The following is a 19889-nucleotide window of genomic DNA, read 5'->3' as shown; positions in this document are numbered from 1 at the left end:
GAGGTAATAGGTCCTCATGAAAGTTTAGTATCGCAACAACAAATTCGACCAAAGTTGAGGTATTTTTCAAACCCTTGTCCCTATTTTTAATGATAACTATTTTTTTTTAAAGATTACAAACAATTTGTTTATTTAATGAAGAAGAATTATGTTTAGAAAAAAACACATAAAGAAAAATAAAATAACAATAATATTCATAATATATATATATATAAGGCCTACAAATTAGTACAAACTATACTACTATTTTGGGATGTCCAACAATATTTGTCCACTTTACAAAATCAATGGTTAATCTTACACTTAGTTCCTAATTTCCCTGTATCATTAATTATAGTAATCTCTCTATTATATTTTTCAAGATATTATATTTATTATATTTCAATAGTAATATAGTCTAATTACCTTTTATTTATAATTTCTTAAGAAGTATACAAAATTATTAGTGGACAACTATATTAAACAGAAAAAATAGCGTGTAAAAAAAATACAACATATAATTTGAAACAGAAAGTAAATTAGACCAGAAAAGAATGCAAGAAAATTGGCATTAAATTGAGTGGAATTACTATGTAGACAACCCCATTGGACCAACCAACTGAATCAGACAACAAAATTAAAAAATAACTAAAATAAAGACCATTATTATTCCTCTTCCCTTTCGAGAATATCGTAAACACTTGGACCAATAATATTTATCCATTATTGATTTTACACATTTTCTAAATATTATTTGTTACCCAAATAGCTAACGAATCGACCATGATATATGCATATTATTGAGTGCGCTTGTCTATGCCATGATATATGCATTAGTCGCAAGGGGAACACCTGACAACATTATATATTTTTAATTTTTTTTTATTCTTATACTATAGTTTGTCCGAACAACTAGATTTCGGCAACACTCCATAGATTTGAGTTAGAATTTGAACACATTTTATATTAGTTATTAGGCTTGAATAGATATTCGACGTAGGATGCATATTTGGATCGTTACATCTCTATTGAAGAAATGTTCGTTTTTCATGTATGTCTCTTTTTAACATATGCTTTACTATGATATTGAATAAAACTTTGTGTGTGCAGACAAGCTATTGCATTTGAGATTTCATATGTTGATTCTATATTATAAAATATAAAATATAAAATATATGTATATATGTGTTTTGTCTATGAACAAAATTGTTGATTTTTCTATTAAAGTATTGATCCTTAACATGCTTTTTGATAAATATGAACGTGGTTTTTAAATCGTAATTATGAATTAAAATATTTTTATCAATTGGATGATGACTTTAATTTGAACGGTTTCATTTTTAAATATACACTATTTTCAAATACAGAAAATATACCGCAATCACAAAATAAATAGAAATAATAACTTTATTCATCAATTGTGAGTACAAATTTGTTTATTCTCTATTTTTTTTTCTCTTTAAGATTTTATGTGATTCGAGGGTTGTTAGTGGTATATTTCTCGAATTAGGATAATATGTACCTTCTCATAATTGGTTATCAAGAAGAGTTCGACCACATTTTGATATCTTTGTGAAAAATTGATCATGAATTTATGAATTTTTCGAGATGCCTCTTCAAGAGAATATATTAACCTTTATATAGACATGAATTAAGATTTAAGATAGAATAATCTGAAAAAACCCTACTGAAATTGAATTCAATCTCGTAAAGTCTCATAATTTTTTAATGTCTACACATGTATTGTCATTATTTGGGCCTTTTATTGACAAGATACATATTGACATGATTTCATCGTGGACATATTGAACTCGATTTATTAGTGAAGATCATAATCGATATATATAGCGCAAGAACTTGAATTAAGAAATTGCTTAAGTGCTTAAGTAGTTCTCAACATGTGACTTTACTTGCTTTATCTTTCACAGAGGTTTCAACTTTCATATATAGATGTTGAACCGTGGAAAATTTTGTAAATTAAAGTCATTATCTGACTTATTAAACAATTTAATACTTATTAAACATGTATATAAGAATGATATTTATATTCAAATCTAGAAACTTTAATGAAGTTTCACTTGGAATTTTTTTACTCACATATGATATTTTCATCAATTTAATTAAAATATTATACGTATAATTATATACACAATTATCACTTAATTTAATTAATTAGTAGATATAATTCTAACCTCAAATTTCAACGTAAATATTATAATTATTTAATGTAATATGAGTGCACATAAACTTTTACCAATTTACAAGATTTTAGACCAATAAAATTTTATCATGGACAGATGCTGCAAATAAATTTCACGTAATGCATAAGTGATTAATATTCCTATATTTGTCCTTTTCCAAATCCAAAATAGGAACAAAATTAAATTATGGGTAATGCTAAAGCTAAAAAGTGATATTCTCTTAAATTATTTATCGTGATTTTATAAATTATTTATTATTATAAAAGTTTGAGATATTTTTTTTCCCATTTTATTTTAATAGTAATTATTCTTGTATCTTAAAACATGAATAAGGACACAATAGTTAAACTCACTCTTAAATAATACTTTATTCATCTCAAATTATTTAACGTTTTATCTTTTACACGCTTTTTAAAAAATAAAAAAATAAATAAAAATTATCCTAAATTTTTAAAATAATAATTAATTTGTAATAACTATTTTTAAAAATCACAACAGATAATTTGATATGAATAAAATATTTTTAAAAAACGTGCAATAGAAAACGACAAATAATTTGAGACACTTAAGGAATTGAATTGCTAGCTAATCTCCTCCTAGATTCTTATAACTAATTTGAGATAACTATTTTAAAAATTATGACAGATGCTTTGATATTAATAAAATATTTTCTAAAAAATGTGGAACAAAAAACGATAAATAATTTGAGACGGTCAAAGTATTGAAATGGAAGCTTATCTATCTCATCCTAGATTTTTCTTTCTAGGAAATATCGAGCTATTAATACATTTATATTAAAAAATTACATAAATCTTTAAATTTTAAATTTATACAGATTTGATATTGTCATCTCTTAGGTGTATGCCATTAAATTATATTTTCCTAAAAAAATAAAAGAATTTGCTTCTTGTTTATCCGTGCATTAAATGTTCAAATTTCAAAACGCACATATAATAAATTTATTTTTAGAGGAAAAATGTAATAAATAAAAAGGAAATAATTATTTTTGTTCAGTCAAAAGAAATATAAAAACAAATTTGGTTACAATTTAATAATAATAATTATGATGTCCCTATCTATAACAGTCAATGATTGTGCATTGTGTCAAATAACAATAAATTTTGTTGTCACATTTTTCTCAATAGGGTTAGCAAAATTTAATGCTATTTTAGTCCTATGAAATCGAGCTATAAATATTTTTTATTCTTAATTATTTTAGAGCGTATTTAATAAAAAAAATACTTCATTACGTAAATTAGATTTTTAGGCACAAATTTAGATTAGTAAAATCTCAAAACAGCTATCACATTCAATTTAATAAAAAATTAAAATCTCGATTTTCTTTATAACACGATATTTAAATTTTTTAAATTCAGTCAAATTAGATTCAATCAAATTAAATTCTTGATATCTAAGCAAATCAGAACAAACAAAAAATGTGCCAGAAAAAGAAATATACTCATTCTAGTTCAAAATAATTATTTTTAAAAATTTGGACGGATTAAGTCACTAACTTCTTTGACCTTCCGGCTAAATTAAGAAATTCACTAATTTCCGAAAATTTAAAAAGCAACTTTTGACTAATTATAATTTCTTTTTTTTCAGATTAACATAATATCATTAAATTTATACAATGAAATTTGAATTAAGAATGCATCAAGTACAAATTCGGCAAAAAATTGTAATAATTAAATAACTTTATGTGAATTATTTTACACCGAAGAAAATATTTTCTATACTTGGAAAGAATATAATACTAGTAATTTCCAATTAGTTCCCATAATATTTTTCTACCAAATAAGGAAAAAAACAATAACAATTCTCACTTTTGGTCAATCAATAAATATTTTTCGTTCTTATATTCTTCTTCTATCAAACATAAACATAAATAATTACTACTCCTATTTATAGTTTGACTGAGCATAAAATTAAAAAAAGAAAAAAAAAATTAAGTCTTCTTTCCTTAAATTCATACCTAAATTACTAGAATTAGAAAATCATAGTAAATATTCCATATGTTTCTATTTAGTTGTCCTATTACATATTTCGAGAGTCAATATCTGATTATTTTAAAAATAAATTTTTATTTATTAAAAAATTATACAAAAAATATTATTTCTTATCAATAGAATTAAAAAAGACGTCTTAAAATGGTATATCGTTTTACTCTAAAAAAACGAAAAAAAGAAAATAATCTAAAAAGGAAAGTAAGACAACTAAATTGGAACAAAACGTGTATTTATTTATTACAGTACTTAAAAAATAAAAACGGTGCGAGTCCTTAAAGCTACAATAAGGCCGACAACACTGAATCATTTCTCTCATCGAAATTCCCGCACTTCCTGCCGAATAAAAAAAATAATTAAAAAAAAAATCTTCCTTTTTAAGAGACGTATTAAACAAGTCTATAAGTCAAATAACATATCCTTAAATTTCTGATAAGTAGAGTTACTTCTGAGTGATAAGTAGAAATACTTATCACATTATTTCATAAATTTTCAACCCCTCTTATCACTCCCTTCCTTCTCCTATTTATATGTCTCTTCCCCACCTAGCCCTACTCACACATGGTCTTTTTCTCTTTCTCTCTCTTCCATAAAAAAAAGTACTCAAAATTCTACCTTTTTTGTTTCTCTCTCATATATATAGACACAAAAAACCTTGGATCTATTTTTTTTTTGTTTAGTCTCTCACTCATTCACTCAAGGTATGTATGTTATTGTGTGTATGTGTATGTGTGTGTGTTTTAGGCGGTTTCTCTCTCTATATATGTATATGTATGTACATGCACGTATATGTGGGTGTTTTAGGTGTTAGGTGAGTTTAATTTGAGGAAATTTTGGTTTTGTGTTTGATCTATGGAGTTTTTGTTTTGGGGGAATTGTATGGAATTGGTTTAATTTTAATGGGTTGGAGTTGAATTTGGAGGATTTTTTATTTTTTTGCAGGTGAGAGATGTCTTCGCTGAGTAGAGAGCTTGTATTTTTGATACTGCAGTTTCTGGATGAGGAGAAATTCAAAGATGCTGTTCACAAGTAGGGTTTTGTTTTTATTTTTCCTCATTTTTTTGGGTTTTTTTTTCTGTTGTAAATGTGGGAGATTGAAGAATTGTTTGAGTTTTTGGTTTGGGGATCTAAACTGTTGTGAAATTTGTGGGTTGAGTGAGAAATTAGCTGAATTGATTGATTTGTTATATTAATTGTGTATGTGAATGGGATTTTTTGTCTTTATATATACCATTTTTGACTCAATTAAATGAGAAGAATTTATGATTTGTAATAATGGCTGTTGAGGTTTTGTTTGTTTGGTGGTATAATTTTTTATGTTTTTGGTGTGTTGAAGATTGGAGCAAGAATCTGGGTTTTACTTTAACATGAGGCATTTTGATGAAATGGTGGGGAATGGAGAATGGGATGAAGTGGAAAAGTACTTATCTGGGTTCACTAAGGTTGATGATAATAGATACTCCATGAAAATTTTCTTCGAGATCCGAAAGCAAAAGTATCTTGAAGCTCTGGATAGGTGAGTCTGATTTTTTTTCCGATTTAGATGCTTGTTGTGTGTTTTAATAATTTCTAAAATGTCTGATGGTTTGTTTTTGCATCTCTTCTAGGAATGACCGTTCTAAAGCTGTTGAGATCCTAGTTAAGGACTTGAAGGTGTTTTCGGCGTTTAATGAAGAGCTTTTCAAAGAAATAACACAACTTTTGACTCTTGACAACTTTAGGTAACGGAAGGACTTGACTCAGAGATTGCTATCTTAGCTCCCATATCTATTTTGTCTATCTTTTAAATGTGTTCTTTGTCAATTTTCAAATGGTTCTGGATTTGTCTGCAATGATTTTCAGGGATAACGAGCAATTATCTAAATATGGAGATACTAAGTCTGCTAGGGGTATAATGCTTCTGGAACTCAAGAAATTGATAGAAGCAAATCCCCTTTTTCGTGATAAGCTGACCTTTCCTTCCTTGAAGAATGCAAGACTGCGGACATTAATCAACCAGAGGTTTATTTCTGGAGCGCATTAGACTTTTAAATACTAGCATTTCGGTTTTGGTTCTTGTTTTTATCTTCTTTTATTTATAGTGTAGTTGGCTTACACATAGGTGCCCATTATTCTTGCAGTTTGAACTGGCAGCATCAGCTTTGTAAGAGCCCGAAGCCTAATCCTGACATAAAGACCTTATTTGTGGACCATTCTTGCGGTCCTTCACAGCCAAATGGTGCACGTGCTCCGTCGCCTGTTACTCATCCACTCATGGGAGCTGTTCCAAAGCCGGGGGTTTTTCAAGCTCTGGGTCCTCATGGTGTAACTGTAAGTAGAAAAGCAAACTAGCTAAATTTCATTTGTAAATCATGAATGATTAGAGATTGAAGTTTGTTCCTTTCAGCCTTTCCAGCAAGCACCTGCTCCTCTGCAAAACGCTCTTGCTGGGTGGATGACTAATCCTTCCCAAGTCTCTCATCCTTCTGCATCTGCTGGACCAATAGGTTTTACCACTCCAAATAATGCAGCAGGTATTGTACGTATAGCACAACCTCGAAATGATTCTATTGAGGTTCATCAATACTAGTGTGACCGCCCATTCATTGACAAATATAGTGGAGTGTATTTGCAAATCTGAAAAACTGATTTCTCTCCTCCAATCCCTCTCCCCTGTTAGAGTTAGCTAACCATAAACTGATACTTGCTCTATGTGCTAATTATTTAACAGCAGCTATGCTAAAGCGTCCGAGGACTCCTACAAATAACTCAACAGTAGACTATCAAACAGCTGACTCGGAGCACATGTTAAAGAGATCAAGACCTTTTGGTGTATCAGATGAAGTATGTTACCATTATCTTGAGTTGCTTACACATTAGTTTGTATTTAACTGAGCTGTACGCTAGAAACTGTGGCTTGCAAATCCGCTCATATTTTAGGAAGTTCTTTTGTGTGTTTGATGCTTTCGTATTTTAAGAGAAACAGTGATTCTATATGAATTGATTACAGGTAAATAATATGCCTATCAATATTTTGCCTGGTGGATACTCCGGACAAAGCCATGCGCAAAGTTCCTACTCATCAGATGATTTGCCCAAGGCTTTTGTCATGACTCTAAATCAGGGTTCAGCAGTCAAGAGTATGGATTTCCATCCGGTGCAGCAGATTTTGCTTCTTGGTTAGTTTCCACACAGTGAAATTGGTTTTCTTTAATTCATTTACCTCATTTTGATTTTTAGATCTACTTTTACGCTACACCAATTGTACATTTGTTTTGGGCTGCTACTGATGGTTCTTTATTGTCAGTTGGTACTGGCACAGGAGAGATTATGCTTTGGGAATTGGGTTCTAGGGAGAGGATTGCTAACAGAAATTTCAAGATTTGGGATCTTTCACAATGTTCAGTGGCTCTACAGGTATGTGTGAAACTTGTTGATTGCATTCACACTTGTTTATCATTTGTGGTCATATGGATGGTTTATAAGTCTCACAGATACCAATTTATTATCTGAATAACAACCAGGCATCTATGGCAAGTGAGTACTCTGCATCAGTTAACCGTGTAATGTGGAGTCCTGATGGCACTCTGTTTGGTAAGTCGTCTGGAGGCTATAATGAAATTAAATCCTGGAACCTTTAGTTTTCTGTGAATGATAAAGCTTGTTTCAGTAGTTCATACTACTGAAAGCTAAATTTTTTAGACTGAATTGCAATAATTGGCCTTAACTCTCCTTTTGCTTTCTGTTGATTCTTCATTAGGTGTTGCATTCTCTAAGCACCTTGTGCACGTCTACTCATATCACGGTGGCGATGATCTTAGAAACCATCTTGAGGTAATGTGCCTTTTGTAATCCTTCCGAATATTTACCTCTTGCTTTCTTTTACTAAATGAATACGGACTTTGACTGGGCCTTACGTGCAGATTGAGGCTCATTCAGGAAGTGTCAACGATCTTGCCTTTTCCTTCCCTAACAAACAGATTTGTATCGTAACCTGTGGGGATGACAGGCTTATTAAGGTTTGATATGTTATATGCTTTGACTCAGATTGTAAGGGTCGGACTTCCTCCACCCCGTTCACCTTTTTCTGTTGACTGGTTATGAGCTGTATTTGATAAAATATTTCTCGTTCACAGGTGTGGGATGCGGTGTCAGGGGCTAAGCAATATACTTTTGAGGGCCATGAGGCACCAGTCTATTCAGTATGTCCACATCACAAAGAAAGTATTCAGGTTAACCATGCTCCTCCTTTTGAATTATCAGAAAATTTATTATAACTTGTTAAATGATTTTTTCCCCATTTCGGGCACTATTTCTTCCTTCATATATGATTTGAAGAAACAGTTTTCAGGTATTTTGATATGCACAAGAGCATTAACAAGTAGTAATAAAATTATGAGGCTGTTCAGCATTCATGAATTCAAAAATGCTTCTCTTTTGATGTGAAGATCTAATTTACTTGTCTTTAGTGATATTTTTTTATCTAACTTCTTGGGTCTTCTGCTCCTTTTTTTGTCTTCTCAGTTTATCTTCTCAACTGCAATTGATGGGAAAATAAAGGCGTGGTTATATGATAACATGGGTTCAAGAGTTGACTATGATGCACCAGGTCATTCATCAACCACAATGGCCTATAGTGCTGATGGAACAAGGTTTGCATAATGACTTCCATAACTGTGCATGATGCGATTTTCTTACTTTCCCTTGGTTAAAGTTTGTGGTATATCATGAAATATTGGCTTGCAGGTTATTCTCATGTGGGACTAACAAAGAAGGAGAGTCATATCTTGTTGAATGGAATGAAAGTGAAGGAGCTGTAAAGCGTACATTTAGTGGTCTGGGGAAGCGTGCAGGTGGGGTAGTGCAATTTGACACTACTAAAAACAGATTTTTGGCAGCTGGTGATGAATTCACGATCAAATTTTGGGAAATGGACAGTGTTAACTTGCTGACAACTACTGACGCTGACGGTGGCTTACCGGTAAATGCCAGTCGACCAATTCTTTAACAACCCAACCATGTCTTTTTTACTTACACATTTTTACCACATTCCCAGGCTTCTCCTTGCCTCCGATTTAACAAGGAAGGAATGTTGTTGGCTGTTTCGACGAGTGACAATGGGCTAAAAATCTTAGCAAATGCAGATGGTGTTAGGCTTTTAAGATCCATGGAAAATCGCCCATTTGATGCTTCTAGAGTATCTTCTGCTTCTGCGGTGAAGGTAGATGGATTGATGCATTTCCTTTCCTTGTTCTTCAATGTTGAAAATATTACTGTGTAATATTAGGCTGTCGATAAAATGCTTTACATGTATGCAGCCCTCCACGGTGGGAAGTTTTGGGCCTCCTAGCACTTCTGTTGCTGCAAGCTTTGTAGATCGAGCAGTGCCAATGGCATCCATGGTTGGTGACACTTTTCTAATTAAATAGAGATTTTCTTAGTGCAGTTCATACTTGTATGTTTTGGGACTTTGGACCATTTGTTGATCAGCCCCTTTATTTTAATTTCTTGGTAGAATGGTGAAAGTCGCAATTTAGGTGATGCAAGGCCAAGAGCTGCAGAAGAGCCTGTTGATAAATCTAAAATCTGGAAACCGACTGAAATTAATGATCCATCACAGTGCAGATCCTTGAAGCTTCCTGACAGTGCAACAGCACCGAAGGTATGAGTTATTGCTTAAATAAAACCATGACCAAAGTTTTTGCCTGTAAACAATTTCTTTATGAGATGTGAGGTTGCATCATATACTTGATCTGTAATGACTAATGTCATTTTCCATTTAAGGTGAAAAAAGTAGTCCTTTTTTCTAATACTTTCCAGTTTCAGGTTACAAGGTTGATATATACAAATTCAGGATACGCTATATTGGCATTAGCTGCCAATGCTGTGCACAAACTTTGGAAATGGCCCAGAAATGACCGACACCCGACAGGGAAGGTATTGGTTTTTACAACTTTAACTCTCTTTTGCAAATATATATCATTACAGCTCATTGTGCAATTCTCTAATAGGCTAATGCAAGTATTGTCCCACAACTATGGCAACCTGCAAGTGGGACACTGATGACAAATGATACTAATGACACAAATCCTGAAGAGGTTGTTCCGTGTTTTGCACTCTCAAAGAATGACTCCTACGTCATGTCAGCTTCTGGAGGGAAAATATCATTGTTCAATATGATGACTTTTAAGGTAAAATGCTGCATCTTTTCATTCTGAGCTGTCCACAAGTAATTTGGTTGCATATGTGGGGATGAAAGAGGGAAACTTTGAGCAACTTGCACTCTAGCTTTAGCCTAGCAGTTCAGCTAAGAAGCTGCTATAAATCAGGAATTAGTTGCATGAAGTTATATATTATTTTGCTTTATTTTGCTTTCCACTAATCTCTATTTATTGTTTCTGTTGCAAATGCAGACTATGACAACATTTATGCCCGCCCCACCCGCAGCAACCTTTTTGGCATTTCATCCTCAAGATAACAATGTTATTGCCATAGGAATGGATGACTCCTCCATCCAGATATATAATGTCCGAGTTGACGAGGTTGAGTTATTCAAACATTTGTTTCATTTTGTGATTTTCGGAATATTACTAATTCAGTATTTAGTTTAAATTCGTTGACATCAAGTATGATCCCTTTGTGTAGGTAAAGACAAAGCTCAAAGGACATCATAAAAGAATAACTGGGCTTGCTTTTTCGAATTCTCTCAGCGTGCTTATATCTGCAGGAGCAGATTCTCAGGTAAATTAATTTGATATAGATGTATTTTGGTTGAAAAACCAATTTTAGATATTCTGCCCTAATCATTATGGAAAAATGAGTTTAGTGTGGAACTATTTGGAGGTTGATAGTTGAGTTTTGATCGAGAGGAAATTGGTTAATAGTGTGACTACCTTGTCTTAACACTTCAAAGTTTTTGGAGAGAGCGCCCAATTATTTATTTCATTTTATGTATGCAATACGCCTCCTCACAGTTCGAACCTTTTTTCCGGACCAAGCATGTGGAAGTATTTTGTTGATGGGTGGCTTGTGAGATTTGAACCTAGGACCTCAGCATGCTCTAATATCATGTGTGATTACCCTATATAAAAGCATAAACTGTTAGGGGAGACAATTTTATATATTTAACTTATGTGCTGCAACAAAAGGAAGTGCTTGGTTTGGTAACCCAGCCTACTTCACCACAATCATATTATAATTTTTTACAAATCTTTTCCTTAATAAGAGCTTGTGTAGTTGTGATGTTTTGTATGAGCAACCGTTGCATCATGAGGTACCCTGTTTCTACAGCTGTGTGTTTGGAGCAGTGATTCCTGGGAGAAGCAAACAAGCAAATACTTGCAGATTCCTGCTGGGCGTGCAGCTGCTCCTCAAGCAGATACTCGTGTACAATTTCACCAGGATCAGACACAATTGTTGGTAGTGCACGAAACACAGATAGCCATATTTGAAGCTCCTAAACTGGAGTGCCTCAAACAGGTGCGGTTTCCCTTCTCTAATCCTTTCCAATCCCAAGTTTAAAATAAGGATACATCATATAAGCTTGAGTTGCAGTGATTAGACTTCTATTCCATTAGGCCCGTGGGTTCTGGATTCCGTTTCTGGTGAATCCGTTAACCACATTTACATCATGAATACCAAAAAAGTATCAGAGGACATGTGCACATTAATACTTCAATATTCTTTACTGTGTGTTTCCCTTATGTTATTCTGCCCAGTTTAAGTCTGACATTGGATTTTTCCTCTTGAACAGTGGGTACCTAGAGAAGTAACTGGGCCAATTACACATGCAACATATTCTTGTGATAGCCAGTCTATATTTGTTAGTTTTGAAGATGCAAGTGTAGGTGTTCTCAGTGCTTATACACTGCGATGGAGATGTCGGATCAATCCTACTTCATACCTTCCCGCTAATCCAAGGTCTATTGAACACTGCTGCTTTTTTCTTTGTTTATTCCAAAAACTGTTCGAAAAAAAAAAACTCAAAAAATCTAAAAATGCTTTAGCTGTATTTCTCCGTGTTTTCTCATTTTAGTTTGGTTGTTTTCGAAATTTGTTTGGCAGTGCAAGGGTGCATCCACTTGTTATTGCTGCACATCCATCTGATCCGAATCAGTTTGCATTGGGACTAAACGATGGTGCTGTAGTTGTACTTGAGCCGCTTGAGGCTGAAGGTAAATGGGGAATGTTACCCCCAGCTGAAAATGGTACTGGGCCAAGCACTTCAGGTGCTGCAAATTCAGATCAACCTCAGAGGTAGTTACCTCATGCACATGCTGGCAGTTTTCGTTGAAAGGACGAGTGTATGTACTGCATTGTGTTGTTTTTCAACGTCCCTCCATTACAATTTTCTTGGAAGGGGAGAAGCTTCTAGATTAGCCAGTGTAGTTAATAGAAAGCTGAATTTAGATAATGTAGAGTTTGTTTAGTAGGGTTACATCAGTTCACCGATAATGTTCGTGGACGTGTAAATGTAGTAGAGGGTGTCTTGGCATCAGTAATCTGGAAATCCTAATTATAGTTGGAGATATGAACAATTACCTTTGTCAATGGTTCTTTTTAGCTTTACTAAAGAAGAATGATTTCCAAATTGTTTCCTTCTATTTTTACTGAATATCTCAAAGTTACTTGAGTGGTTTGAGGATGTGTTTTGATGAAACCTGTACCTTTACATGTTACAGAAAGGAGAAACAAAAAGTTTGAATCTTTTTGGGACTTGTCTTTGGGCGGGGTACTTGCAAAACGCCCTAAGACTCATGTCCAAGTGTTTGATTGTGCGTTCTAAATACGTTCAACGCTTGGAGTCTAACCATAGTTCTTATTAATGCATGTGTCAAATTCCCTAATTAGCAATGTTGACTCTCAAATTCTTCAAACAAATGAATAATGGAAGCTCAATTTATCTGAAGATTGAGAGTAGTAACAAATATGAAATAATGGTCCATATTATTGCATAATTACTAATTGAAAAATATTCTGAGGTTAAATATAATTTGAACATCCCTATGAAATTTATATCTTCACTTTTTACTCATCTTCATGCCTCAAAGTGATCAGACTTTACGAAGGTGCTATGTGTAGTTTGATAGTAATATCTTGTAAGTGATGACTGTAACACTTCCAATATTTATGTGTTATTGTTATATTATTAAAACATAAACTAAGAAATTAAAGATTCATAAGCCCCCTGTCTCAAGGCTTATGTTTCACCCAGTACCAAGTAAAAATGTACCCACCTATATTTGGAATTCCATGGTTGTTGGTAGAGAGAGTTGTATGGATAACAATTTGGAGCCATATGTGTGTAGAGGTGGAGCTAGGGTACCAGAAGAGGATTCATTCAAAACTTCTTTATCATAAAATTACATTATACCTACACGGTCAAACTTAATTTTTTTTAATGTATATATATATAGTAGATATTGAACACCCTCGGCTTCCATTAAAACACTGCCTTCCTCCACAACTTCTTAATTCTCATTACTATTATAAATCAAATTATTGAATATTTCGAAACTACTTGACCGAGTCTACAAAGCTTTGCTTTTCTGGTGAAAACTGACAAGAAATTGTTGTTTAGATTATATAAAATCTGTGAAGAAGAATTCATTTACAAAGTGCCAACACAGAATTAGACTCTTCCATGTACAATGCTCAAAACTTATTAGTAGTATATAATACAAGAGCAGAGGATGACTAATTCCTACTAGTTCTTTTTCGTTTTCCACCCGCAGGAGTGTTTCCACTTACCCTTCTAGTAGAGGGGTGACTCAAACCCTCAACCTACCGGTAGATGGTGGAGGTGCTCAAACACTTGAGCAAGCCTCACTTTGTCAAAGTGCTACTAGTTCCGTCTTCGACCTAGCTTCCCTCGTCTTCGAGAATTGCTGGAAGATTGCTTGTTGGGTTCTACAGATAGAACAGTTCCTCCTTTCCCATCTGAAATTCCCATGTTTGAAAGTTTCCTCTGGGCTTCAACATAAACTTTTAAGTCCCGTATCTACGAAAATCAAGAAGAAAACTCAGCTATATTAAGCGGGAAAGAGAAAAATTGAACAAGCCAAAAGGAATGCAATGGAAGTACCTGTTCCTTGAGGTCCAGTTTATTCTCATCCTTCGACTTGAGTAATAACCTTTCCCTAAGCACAGGTAAATGTATTTACAACTTTAGTCACATAGCTGTGTCTAGTTTAGTTTAAACCACCACGGGTTTAGTGCATAATGATGTGGAAGTGAAGAAAAAGACCGGTACAAATCAATTGGGCCGACCTATTGGTATCACCAAAATCCAAATTGACTAGTATCAAACTAAATTAATGGAAAATGTAACAAAATGCAGATATTTTCGAGCTCCAGCGAGTCTTACTGATGACTGTAAAGCTAACATAAGCCAGATAAAATAAATGTACCTTTCTGCTGTTTCTCTATACTTTGTCTGCAAAAGCTCTTGGTTTTTCAAAAGCACTTGATTCCTCTAAAAACAAAAGGTAATTAATCAAAAAGTTATTGAGTTACATAAAAGTGGAAATAAGGTGCGGAAAAGATCCAGGAAGTTTGTGCACGGAAACTTTTCTTGATCGGTCCCTACCTCCACAATGGACTTTGTCTCCTCTGTATACATTTCTATCTTAGCCTGCAAGTCATTCAACTTTGAGAAAACTGCCTTCTCCACTGCTCTGGATATTGAGCTCTCTTTTCCACTCTTTGCCTCGGCTAGTAGAGATTCATAATGCTGAGGAACATAAGTCAAAACTGTTAATTAACTGAGGACTTTTTCACTCTTTTAACAAGCTTAAATTCTGGCTAAAATGCATGCATAGGGAAACTGCTCCCACACTTGCTGCCACAGAGAAATTAAGTAGAGGTTACAGCAGGTCAGGATATCACTTCTTCTAAGATGAAAAAAATGCAAAGGCTGATCAACAGAATGAAAGGAGGTTTAAGTTTTGCTTACTTGTCTTTGAGTTTCCAGCTGACTAGCAAGAAGATTGTTGTACTCATCTACAATCTACATTTAGGTAAAACACTAACTTAATTGGCTTCAAGATATGACAGATAATAACAAAATAAAACCCCTAAGGAGAGGACAGGAAATGGAGGGATTTCCAATTATGAACAATCCTAAAGAATGTCAAAAAGTCGTTGTGAAACAAGAATGATATGAGAGAACAAAAAATAAATAAATACCGAATCAACTTTGCTGCTGAAAAGGGCACCACTAAAACTTGAATCCTCATCATCGCCACAAGTAGTACATTCTCCCTCAGTTGCAGTACATCGGGAATTAACAGTAACCAACTTACTATCACCTTTCGATTGATTCAATCGGTGGACATACTTGTCCCCTACATAATCCCAGATTTGTTGGGTTTCCAATTCAAGTGAATAGTGATGCGCTGCATCCGTCCAGTGTTTAATTGCATGCTTTTTCTCATATCTATGATAAGAACAGGTCAAAGAAGGGCTGGTCAGAGATGTTTAAACACCATCAAGTCACAATAGCAACTTATTAAGTTCACTAATAGGATGGTTAAAGGGGGAAAAATGTATTATGTACCTTCCACACCCCACAAAACCACAAATCAAACAAACACAAAGATTCTTCATTGTTCCACACTCTGAACAGGCAGGCTTCTCATCTTGCTGCTGACAAAGTCGACACACCTACAATAGACAGTAAAATATTGTCAGTCAACACATACAGAAACAGACAAATGAGGCAAGAACGTTATTTGCAAATAAAAATGAAAAACAAATAAATAGATAAAAGTATAACCGTAACAATATAACTCAAAGTGCACATAAGACAGTTTTAAGATAAAAAAACTCGAATTCACCCATAAGTACTCACTCCTCAACTGAAGTGCATGCATGAAACTTAGTAGTAGAAAATCTGATCTTGTTTAGACCTCATATACATGACTTTTTTCATAAATATTGACAAATCACTTAATTTCATCAGTGTAAATGAGAGTAATGGGGATAAATTAGACAAGCATACTAACTTGGCATGCCAAATAGGTCCACTTTGAGACACAAGAGCACTGAAAGGAATGGTCACAAAGTGTACTCTGTATTCCACTTGTATCTTGGTCCAATCTTTCTGAAATTTCCAACATGAATTGTGTTAGTTTTCCATGTCAAAATGTAGAAAATATTGTGTGAAGTTTTTCCAACATATAATTAGAAAAACCATAAGTATTAATGCGGATGCTAGAATAGATGTACGGTCATACATGATAGTGCATATAGAAGAGAAAAAGTAAGAGAGTCATTTGAGATACTTCTGAAATGTTCTACTCCTACATAGACCTCCAAATGCACTAGTCTTCAAGTACGACATTGTGATGATTGAAGGTGTTAAACGGGGAAGAGATGGATCTAAAATCACCGGGCGAAGAGTTATCTCAAAATACCTACAATTTATTGGATTCTATGCAGACTTAGTGATAAACAAACTGAAGCAAGGTACCTGTTGTATCCAGAACAATACCAACTAGCTAGAATTAAAGTTGGTCATTATTGACACACTTTACTTTAGGTCTGGCGTTCGACAACAGTCTCTAAAATTTGCTTAGAGATTGTACGAAATGAAGGATATGTGATATGCACCCAAGGGTGTGGCCTAGTGGTCAATGAGGTGGGTGGAGTACCATGAGGTTCTCAGGTCACATTCCAGTAGAGACAAAAAACACTAGATGTTCTCTTCACATTTGTCCATGCCTTGGTGGATAGAGTTATTACCTGCTATCCGTATTGGTGGAAGATGGCAGGTACCTCGTGGAATTAGTTAAGGTGCACGATAACACGGTTATTAAAGAAAAGGATATGTGTGACATTTACACTACAGTTCTAGAGAATCCTTAATTTGTTCCAAGTATTAGGTCGTTAAATGAATCAAGTCCAAACAAAGTAGAATGGATATTGAGGATTCATAAACCCGACCTCAACTACTTTGGTATTGAGATATAGTTGTTGTGCTAAATGTTTTCAAATTTATACAAAAATTTAGGAAAGCCAAATTACTCACCAAGACACACTGGACATGTTGGCAATTCAGTATAACCAACAGGAGGTGTACTTGTAATATATGCCGACTCTTCGTACACCACTGATTGAATAAAGTATATATGGCAAACCTCAACCTGAAAAGTTGCACATCCTATTCAAAATAAACAAAAGAGTCTAATAAAATCCAAAAAAACGCATTCATAACAACAAACATAAAAGCAGTAATGAACTCTAATACTATTGCTAAAAACTAATACTGGTAATGATAATGATCATAATAACAGCAGCAGCAGCAGTTAGATACCTCGGTAGGCTTAAACCTTTTGCCGTTGAAGCTACAGTAAAACCCATCAGCAGCCAACTGATTAACAATATTGATCAACACACTGTAACTATGTTCTATTCCATCATTCCTGAAACATTCAGTATTAAAATTCAACATAAACAAATTTACAAACAATTTTAAGCCAGAAAATGCAGAGTCCCTCTGACACCACTACTTCTGTAAAAATGTATAGTCCCTCTGACACCACTACTTTTATGAAAATGCAAAGACTCTCACTCAACCATATATATAACCTTTAAAAACCACAGATATAGATCTGAAGCGAATATTTTCAACAACATACCCAATATAGTCCTACAAAGTGGGTCTTGTGAAGGTAGAGTGTACGCAAACCTTACCCCTCAGAGGTAGAGAGGCAGTTTCCGATAGACCCTCAGCTCAAGGGAATTAAAGTCCAAAGCAGAAGTAACAAAAGTACAAGAAACAACAGAAAGTAACAAAAACAACACATATTAACTACAACAGAAGTACAAGAAATAACACATAGTAACAGAAATCGAAGGACAAGAAACTACAGTAGCAATGCTATAACTACTGGTATGGACGAATAACAAGATAACATACTCCTACCTACTAAACTTTGATCCTAATCCGTATCCTCCACAACAACAAAAAGTCAACATTTTCAAGGTGTAGCATAAATTTATGCGTATAGATTCACTAAAATAACACCAGACAGTAGATATGAATAGATAACTACAAAACTACAACAGAATTCTAAACATAGAGTTCAATTCCAGGATCCAGCTCTGTTTCAAACTTACTTAAGGAACATAACATGTGTGAAATCAGCAAGATGAGTTCCACAGAATAGAAGGAAATCATCAGGGGAGAGGTAATTTGGAGCAGCAACAATGAAGACGGTGGTGGTGCGGGAAATAGGGTTGGAAATAGTGGTGGAAGTAGAAGAGGGAAGGTGGCGGAAGAGATGAGCGATTCCTCTAAGTTCCGATAGATGTAAGCTTCCGCTGCTGCTGGTAAGGTCACTGTTAGGTTTTGGGCCGTGTGCGGCGGAGGAAGTGGTGGCGATGGTGGTCGGAATAGGTTGCGGAGAGTCGACGGTGTGGATTTGGAGGGTGAACATGACGTTCTTTTGGTAAGCTGTTTAAATTGGGAATTATATTCCTTAAATACTCTTCCATTCTCATTGACAAAATAAAAAAATAAAAAATATATATAATTTTTTCGTAAATTTTTTTTTAAAAAAATATTACATATAAACTAAAAAAGAATTATAAGTGACTTGCAAAACCAATTTTCCGCACTTTTTCTATACTTGTATAATGTATTGTAGTAATATAAATATATTTAACCTTTTTTTATTGATCGATTTCAATGTGATAGTCATTTCGAATAACAGTTTAAAACGCAACAAATTTCTTTCCTATTTACTTTGCTACGACAAATTATTAATAGTTAATATTTTTATTTAGGTAGTAATAAGATCGAATTTTTCAAACTCCTCAGTTAATGTTATATCGTTTGATATTGTATCAATATATATTTTTAATAATTTAAAAAGAGATATATGCTTTTCTCTTATTATTTATATCTATTTATATATATAATAGTACTATTTAGAAGATATGTGTATTTTTTTTGGGATCTAACTGGTAGATAATTTTTTTTTTAATTTTAGAGTAAGATTGTGAAATTCAATTTAAAAATAATGAAATGAGATTAAAGTTTCGTGCTAATAACAAGTTAAAAGCAATCAAACTCAAATTAACAATATTAAATATAAAACTAAAATAAGAGAGACAAGATATGAAAATTTCTTTTCTCTCTTTTAAGTATCCATCATTTTTTATTTATAGAGTGTGGTTACAAAAGATTACTTTAAACACGACTAATTATTAAGATTATGGAGAAAGTTTTGAATTAACCAACATTTTCTATTGGTGGAGAAATACAACCTACAAGTAATAAAAATATTGCCTTTGCTTAATCCTTAAGGCAAAGCAAGAGAGAAAGACAATTTTAATACTTAATACACATAATACTATAAGAAGTTAAATAAATATTGCAGTAAATTTTATAACCAAGTTTGTAAAAGGACTTTTCATTAAAACTTTGAAGGAATGGATAGAGATATTATGTCATATACTTATTTAAGGAATGGATAATAAATTGCAATCATAATAAAATAAGAAGAAATAATTTTATTGATAAATATTGCGGGTACAATTCTGGATGTATATTTTGGATGTAAATAACAAATTATAAATATAATTAAAATTTTAAAATTAAATTATTTATTTATAAATAAAGAAGTATGATGTATATTTTTGGATGCAAGATTAATAAAAAATAACATGTCACATAAATTATGATTAATAATTAAGAGTGTACTTAATTCTATCAAAT

General features: G+C 33.2%; 2 protein-coding genes across 3 annotated transcripts; one reads left to right on the top strand and one right to left on the bottom strand.

The window, feature by feature from the left end:
* Positions 1–4758: 4758 nt before the first annotated feature.
* LOC102582783 (topless-related protein 4-like) lies at positions 4759–12797 on the top strand. Of its 2 annotated transcripts, none has more exons than XM_006358231.2 (26): positions 4759–4887; positions 5129–5215; positions 5523–5702; positions 5794–5907; positions 6029–6187; positions 6307–6496; positions 6573–6699; positions 6897–7009; positions 7176–7344; positions 7473–7582; positions 7690–7759; positions 7926–7999; positions 8089–8184; positions 8302–8397; positions 8690–8817; positions 8912–9146; positions 9222–9386; positions 9484–9567; positions 9681–9827; positions 9992–10102; positions 10177–10356; positions 10579–10707; positions 10811–10906; positions 11456–11644; positions 11919–12085; positions 12230–12797. In XM_006358231.2, exons 2-26 carry the CDS (start codon positions 5136–5138, stop codon positions 12423–12425), a joined length of 3405 nt encoding a protein of 1134 aa, XP_006358293.1. In that variant the 5' UTR covers positions 4759–4887; positions 5129–5135; the 3' UTR covers positions 12426–12797. The 2 variants fall into 2 exon arrangements, with proteins under 2 accessions (XP_006358293.1, XP_006358294.1); XM_006358232.2 differs by having other exon boundaries at positions 6900–7009; positions 12230–12425.
* A 927-nt stretch (positions 12798–13724) lies between these two features.
* On the bottom strand, positions 13725–18643 carry LOC102582441 (BRCA1-associated protein). Its single transcript, XM_006358230.2, has 11 exons — positions 18287–18643; positions 17481–17589; positions 17196–17310; positions 16171–16268; positions 15723–15829; positions 15353–15602; positions 15120–15173; positions 14754–14897; positions 14575–14639; positions 14250–14304; positions 13725–14165 (listed from the first exon to the last, which is right to left on the bottom strand). Exons 1-11 carry the CDS (start codon positions 18604–18606, stop codon positions 14010–14012), a joined length of 1473 nt encoding a protein of 490 aa, XP_006358292.1. The 5' UTR covers positions 18607–18643; the 3' UTR covers positions 13725–14009.
* Positions 18644–19889: the final 1246 nt, after the last annotated feature.

This window comes from Solanum tuberosum, unplaced genomic scaffold, assembly GCF_000226075.1.
Source record: "Solanum tuberosum cultivar DM 1-3 516 R44 unplaced genomic scaffold, SolTub_3.0 scf00272, whole genome shotgun sequence".
NCBI classification, from domain to species: Eukaryota; Viridiplantae; Streptophyta; class Magnoliopsida; order Solanales; family Solanaceae; genus Solanum; species Solanum tuberosum.
This window is presented reverse-complemented; position numbering and strand designations above follow the sequence as displayed.